Genomic DNA, 25,226 nt, shown 5'->3' with positions numbered 1-25,226 from the left:
TATTGTAATAGAATAGTTAAGTAGTAGCTTATTTTACAAATTAGTTTTATTTTTTGTTAGTTTACTATTTTAATTTGTATCAAAACAGATACAGAACATCAAAGAAGAAAAAAACATAATATGAACCATGATCCCATTATCAGAAAATGCGTGCTTAGTGAAAAAAGTCGGGCGTTTTTCAAATTTCTCTCTTCTAAAAACCCGCCTTTACTAAAATATAGAAAGGCATTAGTTCAATATTTAATTATGGTAAATTCAAGGATTAAATATATTTTGTCTCTATAAATATACTAACTTTTCGTTTTAGTCTCTTTAAAATTTTTCTTCAACTTTTAGTCTCTATAAAATTTCCAGCCAACACTTTTGGTCCCTATTTTTAAGATATTCAAAAAAAAAAAAATGTGAATGATTTGTATTAATTTGTTTTTGCTGTTTGGTATGAATGGTTTTTGTTTGAAGGAATGTATGTATTTCGTTTGACAGGGATGAAGTGAATATTTTTAGTTCAATAAGTTGATTGGGAGAAGAGAACCAAACTAACTTAGCAGAGGGATACATACAACATGAAAGCATGGTCAATATCTCCATTACCTCCAATGCATCGCGGATGGGAGGGAGAAATAAGTATGGGTAGTGCAGCAGCCTCCTAGGCAAATAAGTATGTTTGGGGATGGACTTTTAATTTCCATATGTATTTCCACACATCACTATTCACTACTAGTCTTATCGATTGATGCTTGAGGAGCTTTATCTTCATCTTTGCACTTTTTTATGCAGCAATAGACAGATTTTACAGTGAACTCCCCCTTTTTTTCGAACCACAAAGTGATGCCACCAGCATGTCCATAGGATGATAAGGGTAATTAGAGAATTTGTAACAATTCGGTTCAACAATTTGTAACAGATACATTATCCAAACGTAACAGATACAAATGAAAGACTATAGTGATCCATGATTCGACATTTTCATAAAATACTCATTTTCTCCATGAATTCACTCATTTTCCTCAACAAACATACCATCAATTGGAATCAACAAAGCATATGAAATCAGTAACTTTTCAGGTCTGGCAAATATGCACGAGATAGACAAAATAATGGGAAAGTTGAACTTGAAATAGCGAAGATGAGCGAGATCAGTAATCTAAACAAACAATGAAACACTACATAATGAAGAAAAAAAAATGGGATATGCAGAAAACCACTGCATATCGGTATAAACAAGGTGGCGTTTCCTTTATTTATTTTTAATTTAGAAATAATGATATGTCATGTTTTGGTTGGTTGTGACTAAAGATGACTTGTTAGGTAAGAGACCATGCAAGAATTTCTCTTGTTTAAATTAATGGCTTCAATATCAACCGGACCACAATGCAAAAATACTTTACTTGACCATACAAAATACCACCCATATACTAAGTCTTTAAATTATGACCAAATAATGTTTTGAATGTCTTAGGATGAGAGGGGTTGGATGGTGGTTCACGTTTACAATTTTATGATCATTTCCGCAAGAGAGCACATATACATTTCTCAAGCCTTGTGAAATACCTTCATAATCATACTTTAGGAGCATTGTAAAATTATGCAGTAAATGCAAATGCTCTGAACCTATCCAAAGGCCAAAATTCAAATGCACCAAATTACACATCCAATCTAGACACAAACTAGAAAAGAGATACATCCAACAATAAACCTTGATACATTATTTTGCTAAGATCCTAACCAACACCCCACCCTGCTGCAGATTTGAATTAGACACAATAATCAAAAACAAGAGAAGAGACGCACTCACAGTTGGTACAAATAGTTCCAGTTCCAGACAATTAATTTGGCAACCACCATACGACTAAGTAACAGTGTAAACCATTAAAACATTGGATCCTAATTTTTCCTAATCATTTGGGCATTCAAACAATCAACATTCAATAATATTAAAGATAGCAAAATCAAAATCAAATAACTATGATATCATTCATTCAGAACATATTTTTAAATTATAGAGAAAGCATAGTCTCCAGTGCTGATAACAAAACTAAAAGAAAGTTTATAAAAATAGAGGAGGATAGGAGTCTAGTGGTGATGATAAGAAAATAAAAAAAAGCAGACTATATTTAAATAGGATAGAAGAAGTTCAAAGACTTTCTGGCATCGGAAACAGCTTTCCTATCTTCCATAACAACCTTAAGATGATATTTAACCAATTTCTTAAAGGATTGCATCAACCCAGTCCCTTTACTCTTTCTCGGCCAATTACGCATAATTTCATTAAACTTTTTCTCAAGTCCCCTCAGTTTTTTCAAGGTGCGAGAATCGTTTGTAGCATTCTCGAACATGAGAATCTTAAGAGAATCAAGCCAAGATCCACGAAAACGAAATGTATGGTGAAGATCTTCCAGTAACTTAATGAGTAGAGAGCGTTGATTGTCAAGGAGATCTAAGATTGAATGGTTTTTGAGAAGAAGTAAAAGTTCAGCCAAGGTTGTGTATGCCAAGCCCTTCACTTCAGGAGACTTGAAAGTAGGCAGAGTTATTTCGGAGCCATGAGAAGCGATGAAGTTTGAAACCAAATCAGCGTCTCTGAGGCTGATGTATCGCAGATCCAGTTCAACTTCAACTTCTTCCTCGTTCTGGATTGTTTGTTGTTGATTGTTGTGTGATTGAAAATGCGTTTCGACGTCCGCCATTGCTGTTTTGGAAACCCTAAAATTATGAGATTATGAGAAACACGAAAAACAAAAGCATTATTATGTAATCAATCGAAGATGTAAAGTAAAGTAAAGTACAGAACATGAAATAGCGTATGAATGAATCGATGATCATGATAAGAATACATTGATCATTGATCGATAAGAACAGAACGAAATAGAAGGGAAGGGTTTGTTACCTTGTGAAGAAAGAGAAAAAGCTAGGCTGCTGAAACCCTAGTCGAGTCGCAAGGAAGGAAGAGAATGAATGAGAGAATTGAGAGGAGCCGTAGGGTTTTAAATAAGGAACGGTTAGAGGGTTTTTTTTTTTGGTGTACGGGTTAGAGGGTTTATAAACTGCAGAAATCTTTGATTAAAGATTGTTTTAAAAAATATTATTTTATTTATTTTTTGAGGAGATCCAAAAATATCATAATGTTAAATATGTTTTTAATTTATTTTTCCTATAAAACAAATGTTTCTAATTTATTTCCTATAAAAAAATATTCGATTTTGTTTTAAATTTTTTTTTTATAAAAAAAATTCAATTTTAGATTTTAGTTTTTAGTTTTCTCATTTTTATAAAAGCAAAGGCTTAATTACAGTTTGGTCTCTATTTTCAATCACTCGAATTGATCCCTCCATTTAAAAAATCACAAAGTTTGGGTTTCTTTATCATATTTTTTAAATTAAGATTTTTTGATGTATCATATTCAAATTGAAGTTTTTAGGGGTTTTCTGATAGTTTCATAGTTCGTGATAATTTCACATCATCGGAACGTATGACACACGAGTTAAAAATATGAAAAATGAATCAAAATTGCGTGATTTTAAAATTAGGGACCAATTTCCCTTAAAAAAAAGTATGGACCAATTTCACGAGTGAGTGAAAATAAGGGGACCAATATTATGATTAAACCTAAAAACAATTGATATTTTCCGTCCCTTAGTCCCCATTAAATGAGTAAAACACATTTTAGAATCGAATAAAAAATTTCTATAAGGGTTAAATTTGAAATATCGTAATTTGATAAGGATTAAAATATATTTAACCTAAAATAAAAAAGCACACTAAATAGGATAGAAGAAGTTCAAAGACTTTCTGGCATCGGAAACAGCTTTCCTATCTTCCATAACAACCTTAAGATGATATTTGACCAATTTCCTTAAGGATTGCATCAACCCAGTCCCTTTACTCTTTCTCGGCCAATTACGCATAATTTCATCATTAAATCCCTTAAACTTTTTCTCAAGTCCCCTCAGTTTTTTCAAGGTGCGAGAATCGTTTTTTGCATTGTCAACAATGAGAATCTCGAGAGAATCAAGCCACGGTCCGCGAAAACGAAATATATGGCGAAGATCTTTGAGTATATGAATGAGTAAAGAGCGATGATTGTCAAGGATATCTAAGATGGAATGGTGTTTGAGAAGAAGTAAAAGATCCGCCAAGGTTGTGTATGCCAAACCCTTCACTTCAGGAGTCCTGAAAATAGGCAGAGTTATTTCGGCACCGTGAGAAGCGATGAAGTTTGAAACCAAATCAGTGTCTCTGAGGCTGATGTATCGCAGATTCAGTTCAACTTCAACTTCTTCGTCCTTCTCAGTTGCTTTTGCTTCTTGTTGATTGTTGTGCGATTCAGAATGCAATTCCATGTTCGCCATTGCTGTTTTGGTTTTGGAAACCCTAAAATTGAATTGTGAGATTATTATGAGAAACACGAACCCTGTTTATTCTGCCGGGTTGGGCCAGGCTCCCCATTAGCCTACATTTTTAATGGGCCGGGTCTGAACAAATCTAGCCAGCCCAGATGCAATATGATTTGGAATGTTGCTGTTGACACTTCATGATTTGCTGGAAAACACCTCTAAATTACTATAATTACCCCATCAGGCCTATCTCCAAATTCATCAATCGGCAGTTAAGTTCCGTGGAGCATTTAGTTGGACTTCAATCTTTAACCTACCTGATGTAGCAATCAAGCTATTGTTCTTCGTTATTTGTGTGAGTAGCACTTTGGTGCCATAGCTTTGGTGCCATAGCTTGCATCTCCACCACACACACACACATCCCCCACACATCCCCACACACATCCACACACATCAATGGCCAGGATTTCCCCAATGGCACCAATGGCACCAAAACTATGTCATTGTGTCTACCAATGTCAAATTTTATAAAATATAATCGGAATCCAACTTGCTTTCTACTGCAGCCTTGTCAACTATGAAAAGGTTACATCTATTCCACGTTTAAAGCTACTTACCAAAATCAATTCACTATTGTCGCAACAATCAAGTGCCCTTCTTCTCTAGGATTTACACAAAATCAACGAAATGCTCCATGACACTTAACTCCCTCCAGATGCAATATGATTTTGACTATTACTTTTCATACTTGAAACAAAGCTAAAACACACCAAGAAAAGACGTATATGCCCCCCAGCAGATGATGTAACTCCCTATTTTATTATTTATTTATTTATTTGATTGAGTTTAAAGTCTTTTTATAATTTAATTGATTTATTTGATGAGTGATATTTTTGTTGTGTATTGATATTTATTAGTAGCCCCTATTTTATTATTTAGTGGAAGAATATAATTAATTAGAATTATGAGACCTTGGGGGCAGAATTGGAAATAAGGGAAAATAAGTAGGTTAAGGATTTATATAAAAGGGGAGAGTCAGAGTTAGAAAAATTAGAATACGTGCAAACTGCTTTTTGGGAGAAAATGGAGAAACCAAGAGAAGAGAAGAGTCAGTGAAGAGAAAGCTTGTAGAACCTTGTAATCAACCAATCTAAGGTAAAGGTGGGACTAACCTTCTTTAATCATAAGTATATGGTTCTGAAAAAGGGTTTAAGTTTGTAGTAGTTAATAGTTTTGATGTTATAGAAATTAGGGTTAAATTGCAAAATTGATTGTTGAAAGAGTAGGTAATCCATTGAATTAAGGTAAGGGTGGGATTAACTTTCTCTAATTTTAGGTTGTATAATTCTGAAATTGAGTTTAGCATGTTGTTGTTTGTGAATTTGGTAATTAGGTTTTTGAAGTCGTAATTGGTTGTTAATAGAATAGAAAATCCATTGAATTGGTGTGTAATTGATGTTCAGGTTGTAGAATAATCATAGGTAGAGTTTTCTATCAATTTTGGAATTTGGGTTGATGAAAATTGGAATTTAAGAGTGATTTTTAAGTGAAAAACGCGTTGTTAAGCTGATTTTTGAACTGCTGTGAAGCCCGAAATCGGCCACCGATTTCTGAGCTGATTTTCTAGTTTTGATTCTGCAAAAACCGGCCACCGATTTGTCAAAATCGGCCACCGATTTTCTGTCAGGCAAATTTGGAAAACATTCACATTTTTCACCCTTTTCCGTTTTGAATTTGCTTTTGGTGTAAACATGAAAGTTTTAGATAATTTTGTTAGATTTCCAATGACTTTGGTTTGACTTGAAAATGATTTTTGGTTTTTGAGTTATGATGAAAATACTCCAAGGAAGTCTTAGTGATAACATACCCTGTTTTATATTTTTGCGTCTTTTTCACACGTTTCTGTTTTAAATTGGTCCTTGGTATAAACATGAAAGTTGTTGATAATTGTGATATCTTTCCAGTAGCCTTTGGTTTGACATGAAAATATGTTGTGGATAATTTATTATGTTTTTACAAAGATGCATGTGTTGGAACAAAATGTGTTTAACAATAAACCCTAGAGAGTTTTGATGATAACAAGGTATTAAAAATTGTCAATTGGACTAGCTAATATTTGTTCAAGTGTACAGGACCATAGTTAAAAATTTACATCATACAAAGGTTCTGAATGAGCAAATAAAGAGCAAAGGAATCAACAAGATTGAAGCTTAGAAGCTCATGAAGGCAAAGTGCTCCTGAAGATTAAAAGCTCCTGAAGACTAGTGCTCCTGAAGACTAGAGGTCCTGAAGTGCCACGTCATCAGAAGCTGCCTCATCAGAAGCTGCCTTATCAGAAGCTATTTTCACCAGAAGCTGAAGATCAAATGAACTTGTAGAATTCAAGGATTCAAGAGTTTTTTCATGGATTGAAACTCGTCTAAAGATGGCAGAAGACTAGTTGAATTTTGCAACGGTCATTTCAAAGATATTTGAAGGCATTTGCTTGCAAAAAGGAACAAGAACGTTGACATTGTACTATGTACGAACTGTACAACCACCTTCTCCACTACTCTGTTTTGTGTCTCTGCTACAAGACAAGATAACAGCTCTGAATATACAACCAAGCATGCAGAAGTGTTCCCTCTCAACTGGAATGGATTTGAAATGGATCCTTCATAGGACAATCACTAAATCAGGCAAAGAATCACTGGTGAAAGATCAAGCTTCAACAACGACTCTTTTTGGATGTGCTGGCACTTACAACGTTCATTTCACACCTCTATAAATAGGAGTGAATACTTGAAGAATGAACAAAACTCCACAACAAGTTGAAAGCGTAAAAACTCTGTTGAAATCATTCTGCATCTAAAGTTCACATAGAATTTTTGTTTCTTAAGTTCATATCTTAGAAATTCTAAAGTCTTAAGAGTCTGTATCTGATTTGTATTGTGAGCACCTCTGATTGTATATCAAGTGTTCAACCTCAGACATTTTTCTTTGTAATCTTGTTTGATTAGAAGTCTCTTGCAGTTGTGCTTGAGCATAGAAGTCTCTTGATTGTGTTCTTGAGCATAGGAAGACTCTTGCAAAGTGTGCTTGAGCAAAGGAAGTCTCTTGCTATGTGCTTTAGCAATTGTAATCAGATATTACATTTTAGTGAACTCTCCTTGGAAGTGCAAGGGGGACTGGACTACTTCCGGTTTGTGGAAGGAACCAATATAATTGCTTTGTGTCTTTCTTCTTCTCACTCTCTCTGTTTTATCCGCTGCGTTTAGATCCTGAATATCACTTCAGAAGCTGTCTTACTTTGCTTCTGATCAGTGTGTTTCAGTTTAGGAGAAACGAAGAAAAATCTAACACAATTTAACCCCCCCTTCTTGTGTTTTTCTCACCTTCAGCATGATGAATTGTTGATGTTTAAATATGATGTTATATGATGTTGTTTATGATTGATGAATTATGATACTATGATGCGAAGTCGTTGTTGTTGTCGTGGCTGCTGTTGTCGTCAATGTCGTTAAGGTTGTAAGTTGTTGTCGATGTAGTTGAAGTTGTTGATTGTTGTTGTATTGTTGTTGAGTCCATGCATCATCATTAAAGTTGGGGGCTTGATGCCATGTTGAATGTATAATCATTCATATAAAGTTGGGGGCTTGATGCCCTGTTGAATGCATAGTCATTCATATATAAAGTTGGGAGATTGATGCCCTGATTGGTACCACATGCATAATGCATTGTCAAGTTGATGTTGTTGTCGTTGCATTGTCGTTGATGTCGAGTCGTCGTCGTGTCGTCAAGTTGTTGAAATAATTAATGAGTTTGTTATTGAGAAATTATGAGAAACATTAACATTGTTTAATTGTTGTTATTTATGTTGTTAAATTCTGTTGATGAATTATATGTTTATTATTATGGACTGTGAATCTCACCCCTTCTGTTTGAATGTTGCCGCTACGTGGGTAACGTGCAGATAACCAGGATTAGCTGCTGATGTGAGTTGACTCTCTCACGCGTCGTCTTAGGGTCGCTCTGATATGTAACGGGATGAGGATATTTGCATTGTTTTCCATTTGTTACGTATTACTATGAATTATGTTGATGAACCATTTGAAATGGAATGTTTAATAAGTTGTTTATGATGTTGAGGCATTTAGTGCCAAGTATTTGTTTTTAAACTTTTAAGAAATTTTCCGCTGCGACGTATCCGAAATTATTGACAGCAGTTGTTTCAAATAAAGAGTAGATTTTAACTCTATTTATATTTTGAAGAACGAAATGTGACATCCTGTTTGTGATGAACTCTGATTTATTTTATAATATTTATATGTTGGGAAAACGGGGTGTTACAGATGCATCATTAGTTAAATCCTAGGAAAATAGATTGTTTTTCACATGTCTTCATCTTGATATGCTCTCGGGTCTACGCAAGACATTTGAACAAATATGTGACGTGTATATTGATTTTCACCAAGATACTCAAAATATTTGTTAAGTTGTGCCTTCAAATCATCAATAGTGTCGGTCGGAGTTAGCATACCGTTAATTGTCTTTTTGAAAGCAAAGTATCGAACACGACCTTCAATTTGTGCAGCCTCAAACATATTTAACTTCACAAAAGTTTATGAAAAATCAAACACTAGAATAAAATTAAATGAAACGTAATAACCAATAAATTAAAGAAAAAATAGTCATATATATCAAATGAGCAAACATTAATAACAAATAAAAGAGTATTGCACTAGTTCCACCACATAAAAGTCATATATTTATATAATATTAGTTATATATTGACACAAAAAATTGGCGTTACAATATCGACCCCAAAAAATATGTCGGTGTAATATCGACAAAATAAAAAGGATGAACACCGACAAAAAATCAGTCATATCTCATCAAGTGAAATTGAATCTTCTTCATCTTCCCTAATAACTTAAAATTTTTCCTTTGCTTTTTCAGAAGTGTCACACAAAATATGATTGACTTGGTTTGACTCCTTTTTTGGTGGGGCGGTTTTAATCCTTTTTCAATCTTCATTAGCTCCCAAAACCTAGCTTGTTGATCCAAATACTCAAATTCCCAAGTCGATGTCTCATCACTCTTATGATTGTTCTACTTCGTAGATGATGAAGGTAGTGGACAACCGTCTATCATAAAAAGAACAACAAGATGATTGAGAATTAAATCCAGGCAAATGATAGGTTATTTTTGCTTAAGCAGTGGCACCCCTCTAAGTTGGAAAAAAGATTCGGAAGTTACGATTTCATGATATGTCAACAAGACCACAAGCCTGTTGTAATAAGCGGCAACGATGTTACATATTCCCGTAAGCGTCTACCACTTATCTATAAGTGCAATACCACCACTCTCTTTGGGAGGATGCAAGTCATTTAAGATGTAGTTATAACAATGCTCACCCGCAAATACCCACACATAATCATTTCTATGATCTTTCACCTCTTGAATAATATGTCTACGGACCATTATATGACTTTATTCGGTAAAATTCAAGAACTCGGCTATAGCCCGAAAACAACAATTCTCATCGCCTTTAACATCCACCATATTTTCAATAAATGGAACCATGAATTTTGGCATATAATCAACACGTGATGCTTTGGAACCGGAATAGGCTTTGGAATCAGAGTAGACTTTGGAACCGGAGTAGACTTTGGAAACCGATTAGGTGGTGGAAGTGGGGAACGTGATGCTTTACCCATACGAGCAATTTTCCTTTTAGGAAATGATGACGTAGTTGATGACGATTGACTATCTAGAAATTGAGAATCAACACGCTCCAACGAAACTGGAAATTAAGAATCAACATGCTCCAACGTAGTTGGTGACGATTGACAATTTACGATTGACTATTCGACTAGTCGATGCCACATTTGCTTTAGACCTCGCTATTTCCACTTTTTTCTTGGCTCCATTGGTTGGTACTTTTCTTGGTGGTGGAGACAACATTGCGGTGTCTGGAAATGCCAACTGCCGCAAAACCTCTTTGATTTCTAGCTTCATTTTATAAGGGACTTTCTTGAGACATTCTTAAACACCATTCCACCCCTCCTCTATAGAAAAACCATCTTCATTTTTTTTCTTCACTCATACATAACCTATGCCAACAACGATGTATCTCATCCAATCGAATAGGCTTGTTGTCACGGATTTTCATAGCAATGATGCATGCACATGGTAGCTCATACAACGTCCTTATCACACAACCACAACTTTCCTTGCCCATACACAATGTTTCCTCGCAACGTCGTTCTGCGATAACAATGTTGCCTAAAGCATATCTAGACACATGACCCCCAACCCATAGAACAAAATGACGTCTTTGAATATATGTTCCAACACAATACAACTCCTCCCAAATGATGCTTGCATCCCAGTTAACTGGATCATCAACATATCATGTATTTTCTCCTAACCTATCATGCATTTCAATTTGCGGGGATGAAGCATTCCATCATGTACACAAATATTTTTAAGAGATTTAAAGTTTTGGAGGCTTTGGTTTCTTCGTACTATAGACTTGGAAGAAAAAACTATGAGAAATATTTGGAGGCACAAGACCTATTAACTTGTTATAAGACAAATCTACAAGCACTAGCTGTGATGGAGATAAAAGGCCTTCTGGAATAGACTCAGACAAATCACTATAACTAAGAAATTTTGTAATCTATTTTAGAGTTAATAATTTGTATTATATTAATTACTTTATTTTTTTGTCAAGATTATATTAATTATTTTATTAATTGGTTTTCTATTTGGATGTGGTCATACCACACGTTTTTTATTGTCTAATTGCCTAGTCAAATATGCTTCAAAATATCTCCTAATTACTTGGGTGCAGTGGCTTCGTTTTAGAGAAATAGTAGAAACATTTACACAGGAAACTAATTCGTTTTTGATTTCACCTAAGAATTTCTCTAGATAAAACCGTTTCATTCAACAACAGACCCATGATCATTTGTGCCTTCCACAAAGTTATTGAACATGTCTCTTAAGTGCCAATATTGTCTATATTTAATTCCACAAAGTTTCCTCCTCTCAATTTAGACATTAGTTTTCTTTAATGGCCCCAAATATAATATCGATTTCCTCCCCTTAGTTCAAACTGGGGCTGCTCTTTCTCTCCATCTCATTCAAGAGAATGAATTAATCTCTTCTCTCTTCCTTCACGGTTTTTCCTTGCTAATATTATCAAGGCTAAAGTGCAACTTTGGCCCCCTATCTTTCAAAAAGTTGCGATTTTGGCCCCCTAAGTATGAAAACTACAATTTTGGTCCCCCATGTTTAGGGAAATATGCTCTTTTAACCCCCTAACTTAAGGGAAATATGTCTATTGACCCCTTATCTTTTCAAAATGTTGCGATTATGGCCCCTTATCTTTTCAAAATGGCCCTTTTTTTGGACACGTGTCGCCTTCTCAGCAGTTTTCAAAGTTAGGGGGCCAAAATTGTAGTTTTCAAAGTTAGGGGGCCAAAATCGCAACTTTTTGAAAGATAAGGGGCCAAAGTTGCACTTTAGCCTATTATCAAAGAAAAGCTCTTGAGTGTTTTTCAATTACCATACATCTTTGGTCTTCAAGGAATTATCAACAATATATCCACTTTATTACCTTGACCCAAAAATAAAGAATGTTGAATTGCTCATTACTCTCTTGATTCCCCATTTAAATTCCAATTGTGGTAAACATTTAGTGGTTCATAAAATGCTCACATATATTCTTGCTATTACTTCAACATCCTCATCAATTCTCAGCCTCACTTTTCCTGCTTCCTCTCTCTTAATCACTGGTTAATCCAGAGTTGTGTTTCTAAGTTTAAAGCATTCTTTCGACACTCCTTTTGGCTCATATGTTGCAGCAGAATTTAACTAAGACCGGATGCAAATCTCCCTGCCCTATTCCTTTTACATCACGTTAGGTATGTAAGGATACATACTATATATCTTTCCTTTTGTTTACTAGTTCTAATTATAAAATTTGATTCTTGAAGCTTTGAGGAAATGTATGCAGTTTCGTGGGATTAGAGTGTGCTATTAGGAAGGAAAACATGCAAGGTAAGGGCTTTTTCCCCATACGTTCTTACTAAGTGATAGGACTGTGTTATTAAATAGTGGTAGCAATTCTTGTCTTCCGAAAAGAAAAACAATTAAAATATTTCTTTACGTGGTAAAATCTAATATTTTATAAGGGTAAATCTAATATTTTATAAGGGTGATTATTTTAATTGAGTTTTCTATGATAGTTGTGTATGATGTGATGTGAAATGATATTTGTATTTTATTTTATTATGTTTATATGTTTTTGTGGTGTTGGAAAAGAAGTGTTACATTTTTTTTTGATGAATTAAAGAAAAGAGAGAGATGAAAATGTGAGTTTGTGGAATGATTGACTTTTGGTTGTGTGTTTGAAGATGTGTTAGTACTTGACTGTAATTGCCTTAGTGGCGGGTTAATATTATACATCTGTGTGGTGCCTTAGTGGCGGGTTATAATTATATGCTATGTGGTACCTCAGTGGCGGGTTTTAGTCTGCATTTTCATGATCATGCATGGCATATGCATCTGTGTGGTGCCTTAGTGGCGAGAATTGCAATTATATTCTGTGTGGATGCCTTAGTGGCGGGAATTGCAATTATATTCTGTGTGGATGCCTTCGTGGCAGGAATTATATCCGGATCATATAGTTATAAGAACATGCATCTTACGCATAATTGCATTGAGTCTGTTGTATATTTGTGATTGATAATTGACTTAAAACTATTTTATTGAAAAGGAGATGTTGTGAAACGTACCGTGAAGCATATGACTGGATGTCTTTTTCTTAATTCTTTTTGATTGAGAAGTTTTGATATCATCTATTTCATGACATTGTTTCTGGTGCTTTGAGTATGAACCAATTTGGATAAGGAAATTGACCCTTGCATTAATATAATGTTGTAGATACCAAAGATGATATATAAAGTTTGATGTGAGATGAAAGCGTACGAGAGGACAAAAAAATTGGGTTTCTGATTGAATTGTAACTTTAGGAGAAATTTTTGAAGGATATTATTTTAAGAATTTTAGTTAAATTATGTTAAGAATTTTGTATAAGTTTTCCTAATAATTTATTATTGATGATAAAAAAAAGTAGCGTTTTTAGAAAAATGAGAATAAATTAGGCGTAATGTCTTGGATCAAAATCCGGGGCCTTACAATTGCCACCAAGACTATTGGAGGAAGGTCTCAAAGTCTCCAATTTCGAAAGATTTCCAATATCTAAAGGAATAAACCCGGAAAGGTTATTTACCTGAAGATCAATCACATTCAAATTTTTGTAGCTCAAAATTTGATCAGGCATAGCTCCTTGAAAAATATTGTTTGAAAGCAAAGGTGCTCCAAAACCATGGACCTTCCCAAATTAGTAGGAAGGTTCCCAGAAAACTGATTACTACTGAGATTCAGAAACTTAAGACTGACCATTCCATCTAACTGCATCTCAATGCTTCCTCTCAATTTATTGAAAGACATGTCAAGTGTTTCCAGTTCAGGAAACCATGAAAAGTAGGCAAAACACCACTTAACACATTTCCACTGAAATTTAAAAGCTTTAAACTCTCAATTTTTCCACATGCAGAAATAAACCCATCTGGGATAGAGCTCAGATGGTTATTAGAAACATCAAGGTGTTGCAAAAATATGTATTGGTTGTATTCCAACAAGGGATTTTAAGAAGATTGGAGAGAGTGTTCATGGTGTTTGTTTGGTTTTGAGACAGCAAAAACAAAACCATAGGACAAAACAAAAACAAGAGTAGTAAAGTGGTTGTATATTCATACCCTGAGCATGTTCATGTTGTTTTTGTTATTATGTTTCTAACTGTGTGAATAGCTTCAGCTACAATAATATGATATCATGCTTTTTATTGTGTTGTTTAGGTGGAAGAGAATATATAAGAAAGAATTAAAAATATGGGAAAAATGAGTGTAGTACTTTTTGTAATATCCGGATCAGACATATCTACACAAAATTTACAAAAATTAACATCATTGAACCAAAAAAATTACAATAAAAAATCTAAACATCATTCACATCACATTCTAAACAACATTCACAACATAATATAAATATCATTCAAAACCACACTGAACTTAAACATAATCTAAACATCATTCCCATCAACTACAATTATCTATAACTACATAAACTAACTAAAAAATCAATACAATTCTCATTTGGGCATTTTGTCAAACACTTTGTGTGCAAAGTATCAAACATATTCAAATTGTGTTCATTTGGCACCATTCAAAACCACATTATACTTAAAAATAATTCAAATATCAATTACAACAACTAAATTCATCTATAACATCTTAAAAACACATGCAATCTACAAAAAGTTCAATTTCAACATCAACCCTAACCACATGCAAACTACTCAAATTAAAAAAAAAAAGAACCTAAACAAACTAACATTATGATTACAATGATTAATTCTACTTATTTGTGATAATGAGGAGATGATTGAGTTGCAAATCGTGAAGATGGAAATTGGAGAGAATTTGAGAAGTTTTGGAGGAAATGAGAAACTGGAAAACTAATGTTTCTGTTTCTGCATATGTTCATGACGCATCGGCAGCTATCTGCTGATGGACCGGCGGAAGTTAACTGCCGAAGTTTTTCTCAGTAGTTAACTGCCACCGATATTTTTCCTCGACAATTAACTGCCACCGGAGCATTTACGACGTTTTTAACCTTTCTTTAGTGTGTCCACAACAAATTTCAAATCGAATCCTGCTCTTTACCCAACTGGTTTCACTCATTCCCAAAGTAAATGTCCAAAATACCCCTACGCATGTTAACTCACGCTAGTGTTAAATTTGCATGAGTTAACTTGCGCGGGGTGACTTAAGTTACGCGGCGTGACTTAAGTTACGCAAAAAAAAATACACTAAAACCCAACGTGAGTTAACTCACGCTAGTTATAAGTTTGCAAAAATCACATTGAATCCCAACGTGAGTTAACTCATGTTGGTTTCTTTCATTGCTACTAGTACATTCGTTCATGGTAGTAGTAGTAGTAGTAGTAGTACATTCATTCATGGTAGGGACCGCATGATTGAAATCATTTGATAAAATCATGTCATGGTTAGTGGGCAACATATGTCATGGTTAGTGGGCAACAACAAGCTATACTCCTATTCGGCCATACACTTTCATTGGTAGTAGTTTGTCATAACAATATACAGTATACTACTATTCGGCCATACACTTTATCAAAATCCATTTAAGATATTAACATACATAAGATAAGATGTAAACCTACCCCTCTAGCACAGACAGTGATTGCAAGACTGAATCATGTAAGAAAATTAAGGGATTCAAACTATTAATCTAATTGTGCCGCTTAATGCAATATCACTGTCTTATATTTGTTGCCCACTAGCCATGAAAACCAACGTGAGTTAACTCACGTTGGGATTTCAATGTGATTTTTACATACTTATAACTAGCGTGAGTTAACCCACGTTGGGTTTTAATGTATTTTTTTTTTTGCGTAACTTAGGTCACGCAGCGTGAGTTAACTCACGCAAATTTAACACTAGCGCGAGTTAACTTATGCTGCGTGAGTTAACATGCGTAGGGGTATTATGGATATTTACTTTGGGAATGAGCGAAACTGTTTGGGTAAAGAGCAGAATTCTTTCAAATCTCTCATGATAGGGACCAAATCGATTCAATTGAGCCCAATAGGATCCGCTTCAATTATGCCCATTTTTTTGGGACTAATACCTCAAATTCGTCCTTGAATTTTGACAAATCGGCCAAATTCGTCCCTGAATTATTCGAAATAGCTATTTAGTCCCTAAATTTACAAAATGTCAATCAAATTGGTCCCTCCGTTGAGTTGGTCTGTTAACGGAGGTGACGTGTAACGTTAACCTCTTACAAGGCTTACCACGTCAGATGTCACGCAAGCAGGGACCAAATTGATGGATTTTCAGAAAATTCTCAAGGACCAAATTGATGGATTTTCAGAAAATTCTCAAGGACCAAATTGATGGATTTTCAGAAAATTGGCAACGGCTCTTTCTCCTTGTACACAGTAACGGCTTCTTCTCCACTTCAAAATTAACGGCTCTTTCTTCCCCAAATATATAAATATGGAACCCTAATGTTATTATTTGTCACCTATAGTTCAAAATCCCCCAAAATTCTTCCATGAATTGAGTAGGTGTTCTTCCCCAATTCAAAAAACATAAAACCCAAATTTTGTTGATTCAATTCGAAACTAAAAAATCATTGGTCATTGTTGAAGAGAGGTGTTCAGATATGATGGGCTGTGGGCGTATGGGCAAAAACAACTACAACAGCTGGTCTTCATCTTCAAGCTCTATGTATAATGATGATGTGAGAGAGCTTCATTGTTGGTGTCCTAGAATTTGTGTTGTAAGAAAAGCAAACACTGTCCAAAACCCAGGAACGCCTTTCTATGCCTTCCCTCTGCCTAAGGTTTGTTTAACAATGGTTATGTGATGTGTGAATGGTTTGTTTAAATAGTACTGATTTTGTTTTTTGATTGTATAGGATGATGATGAAAATTGTAAATTTTTTGTGTGGGTTGATGAAGCTGAAGAACTAGGCTATTTTAAAAACAATGGTGCTGGTCATGGAAGAAATGCAAGGTTGATAGAGAAGCCAAATGATAGGGGCAGAGAAGAGGTTTGGATGACAAGGTTGATGGATAAAGTTGATTGTGTAGGAAGTGAGCTTAGGTTGATTAAGATATTGATAGGAGTATTATGCTTGATTGAGTTGTTTAGAATGCTATTGTATTGTGCCAAGTCCATGTAATGTTGCAAAGCTGTAATGAAAAGAGGTTGTCAATGAATGAATCAAACCCTTCTGTCAAAAAATTTCAATCAAAATGGTCCTTGAATTATATGCATATCCATCATATCGATCCTCAAATTAGTAAAAATACCATCAAATAGGTCCTTGAATTTTTACAACAGATATCACTGTGATCCTTGGTGTATACTTTTGCTAAATAAAGTAAAAAGTAAAAGACAGACACTTTGATTATAAAAAAGCATACATTTGCATACCATCATAAGTTATATATTTGATGTTCATAAGTCATTACATAGCCAAAAAATGCAAATTACATATCCTTCAAGTCATCAAATCATTTGATGTTCTTAAGTGATTACATATCCAAAAAACCATAAACTAAACAAGTCCAAAAAGCAATAATTAAACCAGTCCAAAAGCATAATTTAAACAAGCATCAATGCTTTGGAAATCCTGGAGTTGGGATAAACTCCATGTATTGGGATTGAGTAGAAGCAGATGACCCGTAAGTTGGATTTGGAACTCTAATAATTCCAGGAGCAGTTGGATTCTGTGGAGCAGGACCCCTCAGTGGTGTTTGTTTATGCATGTCATTTGAAATCACTGGTCCTCGCATGCCATATCTCCTTGTACTCATTCCCTGCAAATAAAATCAATCATATAAGCCCTTAAATTATAGAAAAATCCATCAAATTAGTCCTTAAATCCTTATCATAGAGGGGTATAATTGGAAACACAGGAAAAATTACACTGAAAAGTTAAATCTCGAATTTTTACCATTTCCATCAATTTAGTCCTTGTACACGTGGGTGCCTTGTTGACACGTGTACAAGACAACACATCATGCAAGAGGACATGTCATCACCACTAACGGAGCAATTTGACGGAGGGACCAATTTGATGGACGTTTGTAAAATTCAGGGACTAAATAGCTATTTCGAATAATTCAGGGACGAATTTGGCCGATTTGTTTAAATTCAAGGACGAAATTGAGGTATTAGTCATTTTTTTTTTTCTAAAAAAGAAAACCAGAGCGCTATAATAAAACAGCAATCAAGTTTGGGGTAGAATTTTTATTAGGGTTTGCAGAACAAACAAAGTATGGCGAATGAATCTCAAAATCTGGGGTCCGAGTCCCACTGCGTGCGAGGAAACAGAGACTACATAGATGGGTTTAATCTTAGTCACTTGAGCAAAACAGAAGCTGATTTGTTGTCAAAGTTCATTGATTCTCATCGTGACCAATTAACACTGCCTCCTACTACTAATTTGTCGCTTTTTTATGGACCCGTATTTACCTCGACCTGGGCTCTCTCTTGAGTCTTCTCCAGAATAATCCAGTCTTGGCTATTGTCGACTTCTTCCGCTCTGATGCGATTGAGAAAATTGAAAATCTCAGAGACTATGGCTTTGGTGGATCTTGGTTTGATTCCCTCGAGAGTCTGATTGCCGATAATGTACAATACGATGATGAACACCTTGAAAAGCTCAAGGAAAAAGAACGTGAGTTGAAGCGTGTGAAGGATTTCGCGTGTCAACAGTTGAATATGATAAGTACCAAGCAACAGAAAACTGACGACCTTACCAGTGAGCACGCTGAGATCCTGCGTTACCGCGTCAAGTGGTTCAAGCGACAAAGGAAACTTGTAGAATCTGAGCTTTCAAATCTTATGGAAAAGTTGAAAGCTGTTTCTGGTGCCAGAAACTCCTTCAACTTCTTTTATCCTATTTAGTTCTCATACTCACCCACAATTTTGCACTTTTTAATTTTACTATCATCCAAAGACTCATGTTGTTCTGACATGCTTTCTGCTTTCCTATTTGTAATTGAGACATTATCTTTTGTTCTGAAATATAATATGTTGATTGTCTCTTTTAAAATCATCCATTTTATTTTGTCAAGGGTGTTTGAAAAGACATATAAGTATTAGTATGGCTGCATTGAATTGGTACCCACGATTTCTTTGTTTAACTTTTACCGGAGCTACAAAATATTGTTAGCATAACCCTTAAATTTATTAGTCAAAGTCAAAATACTGGCGATTTCTTTGTTTAATTTTCACTGGAGCTACAAAATCTGTTAAACCTTCCCTAAAAAAAATCTGTTAAACAAAATAGAATAGAGAACATTGATCCAATATCGCGATCGAAGCCGGAAAATTGAAACCAAAAATGTATTACTGGGTCGGAGCAACATCATCGGATTACGCAGGAACACCTCCTCAACCTCGTAGTGGTCACTCCGCTGTTAATATCGGAAAATCCAAGGTTGTCATCTTCGGTGGTCTTGTCGACAAAAAATTTCTCACTGATATTCTTGTCTATGATATTGGTTGGTGACCCTTTTCTCTCTTTTTTTTTTTTTTTTTTGTGGGTTGTTGTCAAAATTTCGAATTTGATTCGTTTTGTGTTGTTGAAATTTTCAGAGGCTAAGATATGGTATCAGCCGGAGTGTACAGGAAGTGATTCAGATGGTCATGTGGGTCCTACTCCACGAGCATTTCATGTTGCTGTTGCTGTTGATTGTCATATGTTTGTTTTTGGTGGCCGTGGTCAAAGGTCTAGTTACTGTTTTTTATTTTTTTATTTTTTTTATTTCTCACACTATCTTATCATTCCATGATTTGTTTATCACTGAGAATACATTGAGAGAGTTAATCTTGATTATACTTGGACCCTATTTGGATAAGCAACTTAATTATTATATACTTATCATACAAGTGCTTATGTATATACTTTTTTTTTTTTTTTTTTTGAAGTAATGTATATGCTATTTCTATAACAACTTAATTTCACGTTTATCATATAAGTGTTTATGTATAAGCTATTTCTATAACAAAAGATAAAGGGCATGTTTGGATTGACTTAATTGAGCTTATATACTTACATAAGCACTTGTGAGACTGTGAGAGAGAGCTGATGAAAACAGTTTATCGCATATTTACATAGCTTTTAGAAATAGCTTATTGTTTATATGAAAATGGTATGATTTAATTTGGTCTTGTGTTCTATAAATTATACACAAGCTTACTTGAGCTGTTTATACAAACAGGGCCAAAATAAAGTTAAACTATTTTCATATAAGCTTCTAGCTGTTTTCATAAGCTGCACTGCCTGTGGAAATAAGCTGAAAATAACTTATGGGTTGACATGGTATAAGCTTTTTCCTTAGGTCTCCCATACAGTATCACAAATTCAAACATACCCTATATCATAAATGAATTGTTAATATTAGATTTAAGTAAAATAATTTTTGCTTTCATAGTTTTTATGGTGAAGATCAGTGCATCTCAACTCACATGCTCTTGCTATTTTATTGTGTGTGTGGTTTGTGTATTTGGTTCTCATTATAATGTCTGAATTTTACAGGTTGGGGGACTTTTGGGTTTTGGATACCGGTCAGCATTCTTTATTATATTTGTTAGGTTATTGTTTTGTGATAACTTTCATTTTGTGAGACTTGAAATGTTTGAAATTGGCACTAATGCTTTCTTGGTATCTTGGCACTTGGAATGAACGATGTTGTTTAATCAAGATATATGGCTTTGGTGACTTGCCTTCGCCGCGAGATTTCGCCGCAGCTTCATCTATTGGGAACCGGAAGATTGTTATTGGAAAGGCATTTTTTTTAGATACCAATGTTTCAAACATTGTCCTCAATAAAGAATTTCTATCTCTTGATTCTGTCCCTCAATTTTTGTTTCTATTTATACTTTGTGATTTTTCATGTTAAAACAACATGTCTTTGTTTCTCAAACAATGATGAATATGTGCATCTTACTACTTTCACTATTATCTTAGTTCCAATATAGGAGAAGATTTGAGTAAAAAAATATAGGAGAGGATTCAGCACTTCCTTTGGGTTTGACTTTAGTGGCAAGAAGATTAATGAAATTTCAAATTTGCATGACTTATATGCCCATTTTCTTTGATGTAGCTAATAAATTTGAACTTGGAAGTGTTGTCAATTTTTTCTATATTCAAAGTACTCTGCTGTCACACGGCTGACCTTCATAAACCCATCTGAAACTCCAAAGTTCATTCTAAGGCGTAATCACTATTTAGGTAAAAAGCATAAGTGGGCGAGGATTATGAGTTGAACACGTATGGCAATGGGTCATTGGAGGATTGGCAACAAATGGCGTGTATTCTGTAATATGTGTTTTCGGTTGCAAACTACAATCTGCGTCCCTTTGTCTCTGTTTTGATTAGAACATGGTTATATTTGCATTATTTCATACATTTTTTTATTCTAAATTTAAATATTTGTGGCTCCTTATTCAATTGGGTTATGTACTTATAGTTTGTATGTGTTGTGGAGGGAAGAGAATGAAATACCCGGGTGGACTCAGTTAAAGCTTCCAGGTCAAGCTCCATCTCCCCGTTGTGGCCATTCCGTTACAAATGCTGGACACTATGTAATTACATTTGCACAATCCTTATTTATCTTTCTAGTTTTGCTATATTTTAGATTGCTTTTAGTCTTTTACTGTAAAAAAAAGGATGTTTGTACTGTTCCTACCTCATTCTGTAATAGAATAATCTACATTTTTTTTTTAATTTTTTTATTGCAGGCTAGGTATTAAGGTAGTGTTTAGCCCAACTTTTTACAACTTAATTGCTGTTCTAAAGTTAAAGATGAAATAAAGCTTCAAAAGTAAAGTTAAAGTTTGGTGTTCTTTTTTGTTTTTTTGGCTTTAAAACTATTTGGAAGTTGAAAATTGTTTGGTAAATTTTAATAGGGAAATGTTAACGAGTGCCTCCGGGGACACTCTTTAAGCACCTTTAAAAGTAAGTTTTTATGAAATTCGGTGTAATCAATGCATTGGAATTTGTGACATTTGACTTTTTTAAAAAATAATTTCTAAATTTGGGATGCTTAAAGAGTGCCCCGGGGGCATTCGTTAACAAAACCTATTTTAATATTGTTGTAAATACTTCCTCTGGTCACATTTATAAGCAAAAAAACAACTTTTTAGCTACATCCAATAATTAATGTATTTAACCCATAAATGTGACCGGATACATTGATTATTCAATGTACCTAAAAAGTCATTTTTTGCTTATAAATGTGACCAGTATTATTGTTGTGGGCACATATTATGTTAATATTAGCTTTTCGTATTAGGCCTATTAAACAAGCCTAATAGTTAGAGCCTAGTCTATATATTCAGATTAGTGTTTCTACTCTTCACACAATTGATTTTCAGTACTTCAGAATATTTTTCCACAAATATAATTGTTTAAAATTACCACGACGGGTACAACATAGCAAGTCTTACGATATCTCGAATATCCGGTGAATCTGACAATATCTTGAACCTTCCATGGAGCATGATGTTAAGAGTCTAGAGAGAAGAGAAAGATTTGAGAGAATTAAATTTTGATTGTAGAATGTAAAAACTGAATGTGTTATTGTTCTTCCGAGTTCAATAGTGTTTATAGCAACTGAAAACTTGCAAAATAAGCTAATCAAATTAACAAAACTTCAACCAACACTAACAGCTATGCCTACTAACTAAAAATGCTGTTGATAACTGATTGTCTGTTGTGCCAAGCTAGCATAACTGACTGGACGACTCTAGAAAGACTTCACAGTATTCCCGATCGGGAATATTTTGGACAATGCTCATACTCTCGTCGAACATCTTTTTTTTAAAGTCAACTTGTTAATTGTTCCATAACTTCACAGTACTTTTGAAATAACTTCTCCTATCATCATTCTTGTCATCATTCTTATTCTTATTTTAAAAGCTTCTTAGGTCAAGCAAAAAGATTAACCCTAATTCAAGGCTTGGTTTTCCCTCCTTTGCATAGCTTACACAACAAGGCACATACCATCATTAAATGCACCACATCATCAGCCATTTGCCTCCTAAATTGTCAAGTTTGAATTTGAATCTCCCCTCTTCCTACCAATTAATACGGCACATCTATCAATTTGAGTCTTTTCATCTTACCATAACACTAGCCTAAGTTAGTTGGCTCACTATATATAGTGGTGCGCCTTCTCTAAATATTTTCCCATCCTCATTGCATTTTCTTCACTTCGTGTACTTATCAATCATAGCATTTTGTGAGTTTGAAAGCTTACTTGCCTTGCATTTCTTAAAGGTTATGCTTTTCTTTTTGTTTCTTTTCTTTCCTTTAGGTTGTTTCCTAATACTAATTTAATTGTTTATATTGTTAGAGCTCCTTTGGATCCAAATCCAACCACTAATTTGGACAAGATTGTTAATGAATTACGACTTCAATACAAGACTATTTGTGTCCAACTACATTTCAATGAAGTGAGTATGCATTGATTGCTGTATATTTTGTTTTACATTATTTCCTAAGCCTAAATTCGTCCTTTTACTATATATATTGTTTAATCTTACAGGGCACCGGTGATGTTGCCAAAAATGTTTGCAACTGATTTTGATTAGGCTCCTAAAAGCCTAAACTCTTCACTTAACAAAGGATTATTGATTGCATATCAAGATTGGAGGAGGTTTGAAATGTGTGGTGGATGCGCGTAGGATTCCAATTGGTGCAAAGATTAAGCTAGACGCTCCAAATGCTGGAAGTAATGAGAAGATATACTTGGTTGTGAAGCGCCCAAAATTTATTTGAGATGGAACGATTCTTGATGTTGTTTTTTGTTTTATTTGATTTGATGTAGTTTGTTTATCTTTTCAATGGTGTTAAAAAATCTGTCCCAAATTTTGAATGGTTCATGGGGCAGTTTTCCGGTATTAAGCCAGTGGCATTATTGGTTTTTGTGTTCTGTCTGTGATGCAATGCAAGCTTATCAATTATGCAATGACATTTTTTTTTCTACAATTTGAGACTTATGGTTCTTATACCAAGTTATATTTAGGAACCATAATTTGATTCATAATATCTTGCGAGATTATGCACATAACCTCATTTAACAATATCAATTGATATGAGCTATATAACCAAAACTAAGATAATTAAGACAACATAGCAACATTGGTGTATCCTATCAAGTTATGCGTATAAACTCAGTGTTAAGTATGCAATGCAACCGTGCTAACGTAAAAAATTTCAGTCCTCAAGTTTGACCATGGTTACGAGATTGGTGTGCAATCTGTGGGAGATAGAATCAGTCTCAATCTTTGAAGTTTTTCATTGGTTTAACCATTTGCATTTTGTCTTACATTCAGTACATGTTAACGCTGCAACATTCTAATATATTTGATTATGTGATTTGAATGAGATCTTATTGATGTCTTTGTCTTCAGGTACATCACACTTTTGCAACTGCTGGATCTGATGGTGGTTTTCATTTCTGGGATAAGAACAGTAAACAGAACTCAAGGTTCTAGCTTTTTCCTGAACATTCTTCTCGTTTGTCTTTTCTTTCTGAATGCGACTTATGTGATTTCAAAACACTAATTTTTTGTATGGCCGAACATAATACATGATAGGTAACTCCTTGTTAGTTTTGATTAGTTAGAGTGTTAGTCTATGATGTATTTAAAATAAGAGGAAAGGACTAAACAGGTGAGAAAGAGGTGTAAACCCTTGAAGTTCTTTCTGTAGTAGTGTCATGACCAGGGGATTCTTCCCTAGTTTTTTCTAATAAAGATTTCTTTCCTAGTTCTCTGTTATTATACCTTTTGCCCGTACTTTTCACGGTGGGGCCTTTTTATCACTTCATAGGAAAATTGAAGGATGAATCCTTTCAATATCAGATATGGGTGGTTCCATTTCTGTCTGGGTTCTTAAAGCCCTAATTACTATACTACTATTAACCATTTATCAATCTAGAAAATAATACAGTCTTCTTTTCACCTTTGCTTATCTTTCTGAAGTTATTTACTCCTATTTCATTTTATAATGTGTTTTGCAGAGTATGCAGAAGTGTAGTAAGCCCATACCTTGCAGTACATTCAATAATGACGGTTCCATATATGCTTATGCGGTATGCTTCATATTGCTGTTTTAAAAATCCTAGTTATTTACTTTGTATGCAGTTTTTTGTTATATTTATGTTTCTTCATTTACTATAATCAAATAACCAAGTAAAGAGAAATCATATGTATTGTTGGGTTC

General features: G+C 34.3%; 2 protein-coding genes, 2 long non-coding RNA genes and 1 pseudogene across 5 annotated transcripts; 2 read left to right on the top strand and 3 right to left on the bottom strand.

Annotated features, from left to right (window-relative positions):
• Positions 1–1,955: 1,955 nt before the first annotated feature.
• LOC146958030 (uncharacterized) lies at positions 1,956–4,498 on the bottom strand. The gene is made up of 2 exons (XM_085739694.1): positions 3,828–4,498; positions 1,956–2,183 (listed from the first exon to the last, which is right to left on the bottom strand). The coding sequence occupies exons 1-2, from the start codon at positions 4,347–4,349 to the stop codon at positions 2,115–2,117; spliced, it is 591 nt and encodes a 196-aa protein (XP_085595820.1). The 5' UTR covers positions 4,350–4,498; the 3' UTR covers positions 1,956–2,114.
• Positions 4,499–4,510: 12 nt separating this feature from the next.
• LOC146958029 (uncharacterized) lies at positions 4,511–8,615 on the top strand. The gene is made up of 2 exons (XR_015024565.1): positions 4,511–5,489; positions 8,287–8,615. It is a non-coding gene; the product is annotated as an uncharacterized LOC146958029 (long non-coding RNA).
• A 583-nt stretch (positions 8,616–9,198) lies between these two features.
• On the bottom strand, positions 9,199–11,994 carry LOC146958028 (uncharacterized; annotated as a pseudogene).
• Positions 11,995–17,435: 5,441 nt separating this feature from the next.
• On the bottom strand, positions 17,436–18,490 carry LOC146958027 (uncharacterized). Its single transcript, XR_015024564.1, has 2 exons — positions 17,940–18,490; positions 17,436–17,802 (listed from the first exon to the last, which is right to left on the bottom strand). It is a non-coding gene; the product is annotated as an uncharacterized LOC146958027 (long non-coding RNA).
• A 79-nt stretch (positions 18,491–18,569) lies between these two features.
• On the top strand, positions 18,570–21,014 carry LOC146958026 (protein GLUTELIN PRECURSOR ACCUMULATION 3-like). 2 transcript variants are annotated; one of them, XM_085739693.1, is made up of 4 exons: positions 18,570–19,494; positions 19,589–19,721; positions 20,532–20,560; positions 20,698–21,014. In XM_085739693.1, the coding sequence occupies exons 1-4, from the start codon at positions 19,335–19,337 to the stop codon at positions 20,712–20,714; spliced, it is 339 nt and encodes a 112-aa protein (XP_085595819.1). In that variant the 5' UTR covers positions 18,570–19,334; the 3' UTR covers positions 20,715–21,014. The 2 variants fall into 2 exon arrangements, with proteins under 2 accessions (XP_085595819.1, XP_085595818.1); XM_085739692.1 differs by having other exon boundaries at positions 20,532–21,014.
• The last annotated feature ends 4,212 nt before the right edge of the window (positions 21,015–25,226 follow it).

This window comes from Medicago sativa, chromosome 1 (genome assembly GCF_051527215.1).
Source record: "Medicago sativa cultivar Bolivia chromosome 1, Bolivia_mono, whole genome shotgun sequence".
Classification (NCBI taxonomy): Eukaryota; Viridiplantae; Streptophyta; class Magnoliopsida; order Fabales; family Fabaceae; genus Medicago; species Medicago sativa.
The sequence above is the reverse complement of the archived record's forward strand: the minus strand, read 5'-3'. Positions and strand labels throughout refer to the sequence as shown.